This window comes from Neolamprologus brichardi, chromosome 15 (genome assembly GCF_056152115.1).
Source record: "Neolamprologus brichardi isolate AB-2024 chromosome 15, ASM5615211v1, whole genome shotgun sequence".
Classification (NCBI taxonomy): Eukaryota; Metazoa; Chordata; class Actinopteri; order Cichliformes; family Cichlidae; genus Neolamprologus; species Neolamprologus brichardi.
Window position 1 is genome coordinate 4,743,236 of NC_142118.1, and position 14,361 is coordinate 4,757,596.

A 14,361-nucleotide genomic window follows, 5' to 3' on the forward strand; every position below is an offset into this window, starting at 1 on the left:
CGGTCAGAAAATGTGATCAGGAGGGGTGACTGCCCTTTATTTTTGCTTGGTGTGTGTGTTTGTGTGTTCTGGTAGCAACCCCCCCTCCACTCCCCTCCCTTCCTCAACCCGTATTTAGAGCCTGGCTGGCTACTTCAGATGGGCAGCTACGTCAGACTGTACTGTATCCCATCATACTGTATTCCACGGCCACTGTATATAAATTTATATATATATATATATATATATATTAACGCACTTATTACAAATCTATCCAGGCATGCATATCTAGCAATCCGCCCTCGACATCCCTGCCAATGGTGTTAAAGCTCCGACTGTCTCGGAAGAAAGCCAAAATAGTAACGCAATGTTTCAGATTCTCTCAGGCTTTTATCTCTTCTTGAAACAAACCCCCCCTCCCCCGTAAAAAAAAAAACCCCATCATGTCAGCGCCTCGTGTTGAACCTGCCCGTCACCACCGGCCCCGACGCGGAAAATGTAAAATAAGAAGCTCTCAGTCTGATCCGAGCAGCCACCTTACCCAGCTGGTTATTTATTTTTGATGGGTGCTCTGTGGGGTTTTGTGGCTCTGCCTAAAAGTTCAAGGCAAGAGCATTTTTTTTTAATAAAAGAGAGAGGTGTAATTACAGGTTTTGATGCAGGCTGATGAGCCCTTTATGAAGGTGCCCAGCACAACTGTGGTAACCAAGTGATCTGCAAGGTGTGTCCTATCTGGTGTTGCCTTATTGGGCGGCTGTGCAATGTTTCTTTGACCTTTTTAGTGTCCTTGTTTTGACATGAGCTTCGAGTTGCTCAACCAAAACGGTGATTTCTTTCCCCTGAATTTGAAGAGGCGAGAATTTTTAAGTATTTCATTGCAAAGGTGGCAAACAGGGGGACTGTTGGAAATGTTTGGAGTGTGAGTTTTAAGAGGAGTGTAATTTTTTTTAATTTAATTTATCCAAGACTTAGTTTCAGGGAAAGAAAGGAAGAGTGCTTGAACTTTTCTCCTTTCCAGAGTCCGGTTCTTTCATTTATTGTGCTGCAAAAATATTATTGTGCTAAAGTTAATCACTAACTGGTCTTAAAAGCTTGATTATTTAGCTTTCTTTTTTATTTAGTGCTGTATTTCCTCTGTTACGTTTGTGGTGTGTTTTTTCCAGCAGAAATTTCAGGGCATCCCCCAAAGAAGGTTTAGCTACAGCTAAGGGTGGGAAAAAATTGTCGAACTGAAATAAAATGACTTTTTAACAGTTTTAGCAATGGGCAGATTTTCAAGTGGCTGGAAATAGATTTGTGTAACACAGCGTGAACTGCCTTTAGTGCAAAAGAGTCAGTCACACTTTTTCTCGGCCAGAAAAAACAAAGATTTTTCAAGATATTGCAGAATAGTTAAATAGATGGTCACTCAAGGTTTCATTAGTTTTTTTGTTTTTGCTTTTGCCAAGGTAACGGATACATTTCCTCCACACACACCAATAATAAGCCGAACTGAGCTCAGCTCAATATTAATTTTATGCCTTTGCAAGCTTTTTGGTGTGGACCTCCACAACAGTCCCAGTTTGTCATGTGGCCCCTTGGGGAAAATTAATTGCCCACCTCTGTCTCAGGCCCTTAGGGATAAAAAAAGTGATGCTTTGGCTAGCTTTCATAGCGCATGACAGTTACTCTCAAGTGTACACTTGAAAGGCACACTTCAGAGGCTTTTAGCATTGCCACTAACACATAAAATGCCATGTAATCCAGCTATAAATATTATTCATTTATTTACACGTATAGCTAATTTGGATTTTCTATTTTAAACACTGTAATTACTCCCAGCGCTGCTGAATTCCTGTCTGAGTTGCTTGGCAACATCAAGCCGCGCAGGCTGGGGTTTGTAAGGCTGGACTAGTTGTTATAATCCTGACAAGTTTAAAGATTTTCATGAAGAGATTTTCTTAGATTGCTGTCAGTCTGTAGAACAGAACAGCGAGGCTTTCTGCTGTCCCTTTTACACTTATACAGACTGCCCCCCTCCTCACAGAAGAGATGTCTCTCTCTTCTTCTCTCACTTCCTCACTTTTACACTCTCAACTTTGGTTGTAGTTCCTCTGCCTGCGGTCTTATCTCTCTCTCTTTTTTTACCCCTCCACAGCTCAGATCCTTAGACTCGAGCTACCGGCCTCACAGCTGTAATTATTATTTAAGTCATTATTAAGGAATTTGACAGGTCAAATAATATACACAGAGAAAAGAAGGTGTTTAGTTAAACTGGTTGCTAAAAGTTAATGTTCCCAGCCAATCAGACTCCTCAGAAATCTGCTCAACATGCTCATGAATACTTTATAGCAAACTGTGAAGCAGCAATAATCCAACATATAAATATCCTATAATAGTTATTTATTAATGATCTTATACTGTTATTGCTCTTGAAACATTTATTAACTGTTTATGCCCAGCTGTATGTATCACAGGAGCTTATTCTAACAGACACTTGTATCTGTTTACAATTGCATCATATTGTTTTAGTAGTATTTAACTATTTAGTCATTGATAGTTTATGTTTACGTTGAGGGTAAAGATGTGTTGCTCCCACAGATGAGCTCCTTTTTCTGGTCTTTCATCACACTGAGATCCACTTTGATTTTAACCTTGAGTCAGGTTGGTGTGATCTTGTGGCGAGTTATCAGATTTCACGTCGTATTCTGAAAGCTGCTCTCAGCTTTTCACCTGTGATTGGGTTTGTGTTCGGATTAACAAAGTCAGTTGCACTGCTTCGCATTTGTTGCACCAGGAAATTGAGAAGTGAACTTTAATGCTCAGCGTTAACGCGCTTCGCTGTTTGTCGTTTAGGCTTTTGTCTGCTTTGCGTTTATTAATAACGGTCGACTCGATATCAGTTGTGTAGCCTGATGCTGTTTAATCATCATTAAAAAAAAAAAAGCCATCTGGTTTGCTCTTTTACACCCAGAGTCACGAGAGTCCTGAGAAATCATGCATGTCTCATCATTAAACGAAGAAAAAAAGAGATCCTGGTGTGTTCTCTGTATAATTGCTGAGAGGATCTTATGATCTGTTTCTAACCAATTAGAGATGGAGTGCCGGGTCATTGATCTCCCAGCAGATGTGAAATTACTTCCTGCGGATCACCGGACCTAACTGTGTTTAAAGAACCAAATTGCCGCTCTGCCAGAAGGCTGCTGCACAAGATAATATGAAGCAGGTTATTCCTTGCAGCGTCTCCACACCTACAACTCTCAGCAGTGACCCCACATCCGATGGAAAAATTGCAGAATCAGGATAAATGCTTTGCTTTTAATCTGGACTCCGACAGATCGTTCATTCTAACAGGTTTAGTGACACTTAACAATTTTTTTAAAATCTTGAAAGCAAATCAAATATATGAAGTAAGTATGAAGTAATAGCACCTCCAAATTTTAGATTTGAAGCAAGGTAACAACATTAAACCGATTACATCTTGTCTGATAAGCTCAGCCTGAAGTAAAGCAACCTTTGGCACAGCAAAGACTGGGAAGACGCGCAAACACAAGCCATATCTGAGCTTATCGCGCCCATGGTTTTTAAATTTTATCAAGACATAAAAGCTCTTTGTGAGGAGTGTAACATGGAAATGTTTTAAACTCCTCTAATGTCACGTTAATCACTGAGTCAGAAAGTTGTCTTCAGTTTCCATTAGCCCTTGAGCTAAAATCGGATTTGATACTGCCAGGATCTCTTGCACACTGGAGCGTTGGACCGCCTTGAGGCTGCGCAAGCCCAGTCATATTGTGGCCGACAAAATCCAACATGTTAGAAGAATCTTGTCGGGTTTCTACTGTTAGCGAGTCATCTATTGGGATAGAAGTTTCTGGCCTCGAACGTTTTCGCACCGCAGAGAAATCTGCATCAACCATCAGGCCTCTCGCCGCACACTCATCTGAACAGATGCCTGTTTGGCTCCATGTAGAATAAACTGGGGAAAACATTAAAAAGCTTAACTCCGATAATACTGCGGGTAACCAATAGAATCATTCTGATCTAAAGCTCATTTGGGGAAATGTTTAAACTTTAAAGCCAGTATCCTCGCACCTTTTAAAGCGAGGAGAACGGAGAGACGAGCAGCAGCTGTAAATATGCGTATCAATCGTCATTAAGGAGGATTTCATTATCCGATTATAACTAATTATGGAAAATATGGTGTAGGACAAGAAGCTCCTGTGGGTCGGGAAAAAGAAAACCTTTATTTGATTAACGAAAAAGAACGCCCAATGATGGAAAACGTCTGATTGTGTCTTGGTTTCTTTTCCTCGCGGTGCAGAATGTCTGCGGGGTTATTAAATGGAGATATTGGTCTTTAAAAGTTTAACCCGGCTCATTAGGTGGTACACGATCACGCATCTTTACCTTTTCCCCGAACACTAAAAAGGAAAAGTAATGATCTCTGCACGGGCATTATTTTAAAACGCCAACATATACAGTGTGTGAGTCACTCTCTGCTTGTTTGTGTTGTAGTTTTACGCTGAGCGCAGGGAGCGTTTTGCGCAAACACTTTCTGGCTGATGCTAATTAGGTTTAATTGCTAAATGGTGGGCTTTGGGAATCATCACATATTGTGTTGTATTGCAGATGGAAAGATTCTCTTTCTTTACATAACACGGGCGCTTAGAAAAGTAACGGGAATCCGGAAACCATCCAATTTAAAACAGCTAAAAGTGTCACATTTAAATGGGCTTCAGTTTATTCGCCTTATTTTTCTCTCACTTGCACTTATTGTGGTCAAAGATTATTTTTTTTGACATTTTCCTGCCAGACTAAACACTGCAGACTAAACAATTGGCCTTAACAAGCTGCTGCTTGCCTGCTGTGTGTACATGTGGCGATAAGGCAATGAGCACAGTGGATGAATGGCACAGTGCATCGGTTTCTCCAGTGCGACACAAACCCGTCATAATGAGAAGATCCCAGGCGCACGCACAAAAGCTGCAGCTCGCCATATGATCTGATTACAAAACCGTTCAGCTGAATGTATTCATCATTAAGTTTCTTTAAGTATTGAATCAGATGTTGGATTTAAATCTAAGCTGAGGGCTTATGCGAGATGGTCGGTATCTTTGTTTTGTGTGTGGCTTGTTGACTTCTGCTGGGTTTTTTGGTTCTTTTTTTTATGTCCTTTGTAGCTTTGTCTCGTCTTAAGTTATGACTGTTGAAAACATTTGAAGTAATCTTTGGTCTCAGTGTCATCCCTGCTACACAGCATAACACTGCCTGGTCTGACCACGCAATGTGGCAGAACTCAGGGGATGAAATAGATCTCTATGGATCCAGTTAAAGTTTTTTTTGGTAAATGATTTGAATTACTGTTGACAGGGAAGTCATTTTTATATTGTGAGCTACCTCCCAATATCCACCATGTCACTAGTAACCTATATATTGTTGGGCAAAGGTAGCGTTACGGTAGCACTCGCCCTTTTGTATGGATTTTTTGCCGAAATGGAAAAGCATGTAAAGTACTGTGGAAAAGTAGAGAAGTCTGGCCCTTAAAGAAGAGCCACACTTCCTTGTCATTTTTTTTTAAACCTGGCCTTTCGCAAGTTTTTTTTTTTGGACATTGACTGTTTCACCACTCATTTTCAGTCCAGTCTTGACCATTTTCAGACAAGTTTTGTTAGCCTCTTAACACTGACCTATGAATCATTCAAGCTTAAAAAAGACACCCTAACCCGTGTTGTGTCTACACATAACAACTTGGCAAAGAGCCAATTTTAAATTGTACTTTTAGGCACTTTGTTACTAGCCGCCTATTGCAGAAATGCATCATTTGTTCCCAGTAGCTGAAGTGCCAAAGATAACACAGTTTGACAGGCATAACATTTTATTTTCAAATCAACAAGGTGATTCCCAAAGAGCTATTGGCTAAAAAGTGCAGTGTGTTTGAGGAAACTGGACAAGTGGTGGGCAAAATAAAAAGTGGCAAATGTGTCTACAGTAGATGGAGGTCGTGGCCTTAAGAAACAGGAAAGAAAGAGCTGACACAGGACCTGAGAGGTGCTTCAGTGGCCCTTCAGTTTATTCCATCTACCGTTCACTGAAGTCTCATCAGAAATGATGTCAGTGCAAGGGTGGCTGTCAAGATGCTGTTCTTAACCCTTTAAAGCTGGTCGGAGCGGGCACGCTCTGTTTTGCCTAACTATTTTTAAATCCCGGTAGCTCTGCAACCACGTAAGCTAGCGCAATAATTTTTTTTGCATATGAAACCAGAGGAGTTGTACTTACATCTTATGCCATCAGCTTGTCCTAAGTCACAGTTTTCTTCCACATATAGCTTTGCAAAAGCTGCATAAAAAACACTTGCAGGAACAAAAACATAATATTCCAGAAACACGCTTTGCCGATCCGATCAGCTGTTCGTAACACTTCCTAGTCCATCAGCTCGAACTATCGCATGTCCTCCATGTCCTGCCCGAAACCAGAAGTGACGTCATTTTGCAGAAATGTAGCTTTTTACCATCAGGGCCTTATGAGCCTATACTGGTGTTTTTAAAAGTTATGTTTGACTTTATGACTTTCTGTGTCGTTTCTGGGATGCTTAGGACTCATATTGCACTGCTGGGAATAGTTTATTTTGATGCATATGCTGTTTTTTTTTGCAAATTTGCACTATAATATTTATTTTCGTTTTTCCTGCAGTATATAAAAATTGGTGTATTTCAAAAATAAAACTACGAAGATACTTAAAATAAATTTCCTGTGGTGGGAAACTATTTTGTGCAACTTTTTTGTATTTACAGTTTTGAGGGATAAGCCTCTTAAATTTCTCTAACTAGAAATATATGTTAAAAAAAACAAAAACGATTTTAAATTTTTATGTAGTTTATTGCACTTTTTTGCAATGTATGTAATTACTATGCACTTAATGCATACATATTATTAAAATTTAGGCTGTAATGGTTGTATTGATGTATAGCAACTTGAAATGCTCCCAAAAATGGCTCCACAACATGTAAAAATATAATATAAGCTCTGGCAGACTTGGTTCTATGCTAGGTCTTAAAGGGTTAAAGGAGGGAAACAGAGAAGACTAAAGTTCTTGTGTCATGTTATCCAAGTGGTAACAGGTCTTATAGAGTGAGGAATCCAAATGTAAAATTTTTGGCCCAAATCAATATGTACAGAGGAGTTCAGGAGAGAGGTACAGCAGTGAGTTAACTAAAACCAGATGTGAAAAACATTTGCTAACTAAAATAAAAATAAAAGCTAGACATTTCAAAATAATTAAAACAAACTGAATTTATTTAGTGAAAAGTAACTAAAAAAAAAGGAAAATAAAAAGGAAATATCCCTAGTTTTGGTATTTGTTAGGTTGGTAAAGCTTTAATCAAAACTTGCCTTATTAGGCTTTGATGGATGTATTTATTGCAACTTTGGATTTCTGTTTTTAATATGTTTTTAATATAATACTGTTTCTGAGTTTCCTAAATCTTGCCTTTACCATATACCCTCAATACAATAATAATAACACTCAAATTAACTCTGTAACTAATAGAAACTAAGCTAAAACGAAACATTGTAACACAACGGAAATTAAACTCAAATGAGGAAACTCACTCTGGGAACTAGCTGAAACTAAACTGAATTAAAAGCAAAAATCAAAACTAAATAAAAATCAAACCTAATTAGAAAATACAAACTATAATAACTCTGGTGTCTACAGCCATCAGTACACAGTGGAGTCTCTGTCATGGTTTGGGGCTGAATTTCAGCCAGTGGTTTGGGGAATTTTGTCAAAATTTTCAAAAGGAATTATGAATGTAGAAGAAGTATCATCAGATTTGAAGCCACCATCTGGAAAGCATCTGATTGGAAATGGCTTTTTTTCAGCATGACAATGCCAATGAAGTTAAAGCATACCTGGATTGAAAAGCACATGCAAAATGCCAAAGGAGAGTTTTGAATGTCCTTCAAGAAGAAGTCTGAAGAAAACATAAGAAAGCTTGACTAAGAGAGTTTAGGTTATGTTGAAGAATAAAGGTGTTTGTACCAGATTTGTTCATGTTCGTATAAATTGTTTCACCTATTTCCAATTCTCCTGCATAATATAACAGAGGAAAGGCTTAAGACTTGCACAATACTTTAAATCTTGTTTAAAAAGTGGTTAAAATACTACGACACCCTACGACTAACCCTTACTGAGTCAAGGCCAGGGATTGGTTGAGACCTGTTGTGTAAGAGTAGAAAATCAGCACAAAAGTGGAGTTTTGACCACTTGTTCATCTCTTCTCTCTAGGCCACATAGACAAGCATGTGATGACTCACGCAAGGCAGAAGGGTTCCCTTGGGCACAACCAAAGTCCAGAGTGGTGGGACAACAGCTGCCTTTGGCCACATGGTGGTGCCATGGGCGGCGCCTGGCCTGAGCGCACACTGCGATTTGGCAGGACAAAGAAGATAAGCGAGGTCACCAAAAAAGACAGAAACATGGCCAAGAAGATGAATGACAAGAGGGAAAGAACAGAAAGATCAGAGCAGAAAAGAAAGGTGGACCGGAGGCACGTCAAGAAACGGGACAGGAAAATGTACCCTTTGCGAGGGAGGGCTGGGAATTCAGAAAGTGAAGGACTCAGCTGCCATGTCCTCCTGACCCGACTGGAGGAAAACATTCGTGAAAAGCAGAGGTCTAAGGAAAGTAAAGGAAAGGATGGCCGCGGACGATTATCTCACAAATCCAAGTCCAAAAAAAGGAAAAGCAGTGACGGAAAAGAGGAGAAGTCGTCACCAAAAAACAAATTAAAATCATGCAGTGGAAGTTATAGCAAAGGTATTCGGTTGGGAGTCTTTCAGCCACGCAAGCGGAGACTGGCTTCTCTCAATGCTGAGGCGGTAAACAGCCTGCTACTAGAAAGAGCCACTGATCCCCAACCAGCAGCCAAACAGGCCAAGAGACAGGAGGAACCCATAAATGCAGGGGCTTTCCTGGATGCAGATCCAGCGAGAGGTGGTGTCTGCGGAGGTCTTAAGGCTTTGCGAGGGACCAACACTAAAGGCTCCACATCTCATGAACTTGAAGCGCACCAAAGCTCTAAGCCTGCCAAGAGGGCCAAAGTTAGCCGAGGGGATGAAAGTTTGGGGATGAGTCAGGAGTGCCTTGACGCTCCTGCACCCAGACGGTTGGCTGGACTTAATGCCGCAGCCCTGCTGAAGCTAACCAGCTCCTCTGCTACCAGTAAACAAAGAGCAAAGGCTGCACCCACTGCTACTGTTACTTCAGACTGCAAGGCTCCCGTCGTGGGCCCGACCCAAAAGTCGCACTCGAGGGCCAAACTTCAGCACAAGGGACTCACACAAAAGCAGAAGGGGAAAAAGATCCCCCCCCTGCACAGTGGCTGCACAGCTTGCAAGAAGGCAGGCTTTGAGCCAAAGGTGGAGTGGGAAACGGGTGGCTGCACCCATCGACTGACAAAACCGGGCTACCAGTCACGCAGTATGCTAGCATACCCACTGAAGAAAGTGAAAGAGGAACAGCTGGAGACTGAGCTGAGCCCGTACTACTGCTTTCCTGCAGAGCGCTCAATGGACTACTGTCACGGCTTGGCCTTCTTTTTAGGCCAGCAACCCTACGGAGAATCAGACGATCAGCCACTTAACTCAGCCATGAGCCCTGTGAAGCGCGAGTGCCTAGTAACCTCACCATCGCTGACACATTCCCTACCACACACGGCGCTCACCCTGAGCCCTCACCCCTGCCTCTGCACCGCCGACCATTGCTTCTCCAGCTATTACGTCCACATCGCCCACCCCACACACACTGGAACAACTTCAGCCACCATGGCCCCGCGACCTCTGAACTTGCCCCCATCTAGTTTGTGCCCTAGCCGAATGAGTGGCTCCAAGCTGCTGGGGCAGCAGGTGTCACGTCCATCGGGACTAGCCCACCCCGCCTACTGCAATTCTGTGGCTTCGCCCTGTTACGGTGACGCCTGCGGGATTAGTGGGTATACCTACAGAGCGATGGCTCCTGTCACCAGCAGGGGTTGCTCTTTTAGCACAGGATGCAGTGGATGCACGCACAATATCAAAACAGGTGAGTGGATTGACCCCCATGCCCCAAGATTTGGTCTTGTTTCATAAATGTTCAGTATTAATTGCTGATTATTAATTATCACCGTCTTAAGTGGTTTTCTGAGGCCACTTGAGGATTTGCTCACAATGATGGCAAGTTCTTTTGAGATAACACTTCTTTGATTTAGCTGTTTTTTAGCCTTCTTTGCCAGTATTATAAAAGAAACCTTTATTCCAATAGTTAGACATAAAGCTGTTACTTAAAGACTCTGAAGAGTCCTTTGTTGATAAATGATATGCCTCAAGCCAATTGTGAAATCAAGCAAGTGGAGCCTTTCTGTTTTATGTAGTCCTTTTTTGTCTTTTGCCATGAGGTTTAAAATTGCCTGCAGAATGAGGTAACTGCTTTAGACGTGTGTGGCTAAGGAGCTTTAGGCTTATTGTAAAGTTTTCGGTTACAATGTGTCATGTACGTAGCTAGACTGATAAAAGAAGCAGGTTACTTTTAAGCAGAAAAAATCTATCTATATATATATATATCTATATACAGTGGAACCCCGACTTACAAAATTAATTCGTTCCTGAGGATCTTTCGTAAGTCGAAAATTTTCGTAAGTCGAAGCACCCATTGCGCGTTTTGAGTGTGGCGATGCTGAACGATAGGCTATAGGCTAATGCTAACTAGAACAACAATACGTCGTTCAAGTGAAACAGCGAAGCCGAGGGGTTGTCACATGATTCGGAAGGCATTGTGGGCATTGTAGGCTCAGCCAATCAGAGCCAGCGGATTTCGTTACTCGGGCATTTTGCCGTAACACGGGCAGAAATATTGCCGTTCAGTGCCTTCGCAACTTGAATCTTTCGTGAAACGGGGTATTCGTAAGTCGGGGTTCCACTGTATATATCTATCTATCTAGCATGAGCCACATGAACCTTAAATTATATGTGTGTATATATAATTTAAGGTTCATGTGGCTTATGCTAAAGATAAGTAGCCAGCTGTGTCAGCTACTATTTGATGGGGTTCAGAAGTTCCTTTGCTTATTGTTACTGTCACCTTTTTGTTTCAGAGGGTTACCCCTCCCCTCAGGGTGATCACAACCCTTCCCTTCTGGTTCCCCCCGCCATGCCCATGTCCAGCTGCCCTCTGTCCAGCGTGCCCACTTCCACGCAGACTAAACCCCACCTACTGAACCACCTGTCTGGACGAGACCAGCCCCAGGCTAGGCTAAGGCTAGCCAAGGAGTGCCCAAAGAGCACCAAGCCCTCCGGTGACTCTCTGTCTGTGGGCCGCGCACAGCTATCGACAAAGGAGTCGCCATCTGTGCCAAGCCTCAGCAGCACCAAACAAAAGAGGGTCAGCCGCAGACGCGCCACTAATGGCTGGCTACCTGTTGGGATGCCCACAGAGAGGGAGGTCTTCATCGCGGTAGGTTTTTGGAGAGTCCATCTCTGTACGATGAAGATGATCAGCATATTAGAGAGCTTGTTGAACGAAGGAAAACCTTCTCTATTCCAAATACCCGACCAGTGGAAACCTTAGCATCAACACCACTGCCTTCCACAAGGACAAAGAAATTGTCTCTTGAGGGAAAGGATAATTGTGTTTTGACCATACAGCTTTGTGTGACAGATTCCTTTTGTCTTTATAATGAGAATTATATCTTTCCTTATTGTGTTTGCGTGCTCGTGTGTGTCTCAGGGAGAGGATGAGACGGCCCTGCGGCAATGTTACGAAGGAGTCGAGAGGGACGGCGAAGTGATACGTGTGAGAGACTCTGTGCTGCTACGATCAGGCCCCAGGAAGAAATCCCTCCCATATGTTGCCAAGATATCAGCGCTGTGGGAGGACCCCAAAACAGGTAAAAAAAGACCAGGAGAAGGGGGGAGATTGTGATGCGATACAGTAGTGCATGTGTATTGATGGATGACCGGAGGAACATATGGCCAAGATTGTTTACCTCTGTGTGTGTGTGTGTCTTAATGTGATCCCTCAGGAGAGCTGATGATGAGTCTTTTCTGGTACTACCGACCTGAGCACACACAGGGAGGCAGAGATCCCAGCACACACTGTGAGGTGAGGCAGAGATTTGGAGCCAAGATGTTTGTGCAGACAAACAGTAACAGCACAGATCTGTGTGTATGTTAGACAAGAGAAGGTACAATCAACGTTCATCCAATAAAAACACTTTATTTGATTTACTCCATTAGCGAAGGATTACGTAATCAGTATCCTCTAAGGAAAAAAATGACACCATGAAGTGTGTGTGTGCGCTTATGTGTTGTGTGTAAGAATAGATGAAGTCTATGGGGCGATCGTGGCTCAAGAGTTGGGTGTTCGTCTTGTAATCGGAAGGTTGCCGGTTCGAGCCCCGGCTCGGACAGTCTCGGTCGTTGTGTCCTTGGGCAAGACACTTCACCTACCGCCTACTGGTGTTGGCCAGAGGGGCTGATGCCGCGATATGGCAGCCTCGCCTCTGTCAGTCTGTAGCTTGCCTTCACCAGTGTATGAATGTGAGAGTGAATGAATAGTGGTATTGTAAAGTGCTTTGAGGGTCCCGAAAAGCGCTATATAAATGCAATCCATTATTATTATTATTATAAGTCAAAATATATAAAGTATAGCACTGTGCAAAAGTCTTGAGCCACAATTCGTTTCTATATATTAAGCTAAGAAAATGGGAAATTGGTGCAGCAGTTTATTGAAATATTTGCAGGGATAATAGTTCAGGTTTCTTGAAGGACATTCAAAGCTCTTCTTTGGATGTTGGCTGATTTTATTTTCTGTACTCTGTCACAGTGATCCCACACTGCTTCAGTAATGTTGGGAGGCCAATCCATGACTCACAGTGTTCCAGTGTGTATGGTTTTACTGCATTAGCAGCGTGTTTGGGATCATTTCATGGAAAAAAGAAACAGTTACCAATCCAGATAGTATTGTATGGTAGATTTCTGTTCATAATTCCATCATTTATGACAAGATCCCCAAAACCGAAGGGCCAGATGTATCTCTCGGGTCCTGAGTCTGGTCTTTTTCCAGTTTTTAAGGACATGGCTTTCAGATACTGTTCATCTGCTTTAGATAGTTTTAGGTCTGCCACTTTTGTCCGCCTCATTTCCAGTTTCCTCAAATCTTTTAAAGGCATACTACACACCATGCTGACATGTGTCACATGTTCAGCTAATAGCTCTTTGGGAATAATCTTGTTGGTGCAAAAATACAGTTTTACAGCTGTCTTATCTTTGGCGTCTTTTGATTCGGCTAAAGAAATCGAAACAAATGATGTGTTTTTGCAGCAGGCTGTTAGTAAAAGGGTGTCTGATGGTAAAATTGGTGCTTGTCTAAGTTGTCTGCTATGTGCAGACTCGAGACAGGCTCATCCCTTGAGTTATGTGTCTTTTTTATGCTTGAATCATTCACAGGTCAGTGTGAACAAACAAAAAAACCTTAATCATTTACTGAAAATGTTCAGGTACAAGGACTGGACTGAAAGTGAGTGAAAAAGCAAAGAAAAACTTTGAAAGAGCCTTAGAAAGCCTCGAACTGTTGCTCAAGACCACTTTAAAAAAATGATAAGAAAGTCTGTCTCTTCTTGAAGGGTGACCCAAGACTTTTGCACACCACTGCAGCTGTGAAATTTATTCTTTATTTAGTTGTTATCACTTTGTTTAAAGATAATGCAGTTGTTATCGATGGAACAGTTTGTGCTACATCAGAGATATTATGAGGTATCCTCGTGCAACATGTGTAAGAAAACTATGTGCAACGAGGAGGCGAACAAAACGGCCTGTCGCTGCTCTGCCCTGAAACTGTGGATAGTCGGTTTGCTCTTCAGTCTGACCACAAAGCCCAAAAATGATATCTCTCCGACCTCAGACGTGCACAAGCCAAGAACAGGAAAGATAAACGATTTTACTTCTAGAAATGTTCTTTTTACAATAGCGCGTGTCGAACAGAGCAGGATTTTGTGTGTGTGTCTTTGGCAGTACATAAGAAGCAAAAAGGCAAAATCCTGTTGCTCGTGAACAATTATAGTTCCCGCTGTGCTCTTTGTACAAAAGTGTCATTTCGTCATTATTCGCCGAGCACAATAGGAAACGCTTAACAGAGATGTGATTCTTCACACCTGCTGTTGATTTCAGAATGAGATTTTCGCCTCTCGGCATCAGGATGAAAATAGCGTGGCCTGCATAGAAGACAGATGCTACGTTCTCCCACTAGCCCAGTACTGTAGGTAAGTAACGAACACGGTAATTGTTGCTAGCAGAAAAAGTCTTTTCACAAGGTTTGAAGTTTGAAAGGAACAGCTCAGCTTTGACGACACGTTCTTTTTTTTTTTAAAT

At 42.1% G+C, this 14,361-nt stretch overlaps 1 protein-coding gene across 2 annotated transcripts in view; it reads left to right on the forward strand.

Annotated features, from left to right (window-relative positions):
• The window catches only part of LOC102799417 (bromo adjacent homology domain-containing 1 protein), a 29,372-nt gene that overhangs the window by 11,203 nt on the left and 3,808 nt on the right, over positions 1-14,361 (forward strand). For both annotated transcript variants that reach the window (XM_087852380.1, XM_087852381.1), the window contains exons 2-6: positions 8,246-10,039; positions 11,088-11,446; positions 11,720-11,879; positions 12,015-12,094; positions 14,161-14,252. In XM_087852380.1, coding sequence (XP_087708506.1) covers positions 8,266-10,039; positions 11,088-11,446; positions 11,720-11,879; positions 12,015-12,094; positions 14,161-14,252 — 2,465 coding nt within the window. In that variant the 5' untranslated portion in view covers positions 8,246-8,265. The remainder of the gene's footprint in view (positions 1-8,245; positions 10,040-11,087; positions 11,447-11,719; positions 11,880-12,014; positions 12,095-14,160; positions 14,253-14,361) is intronic.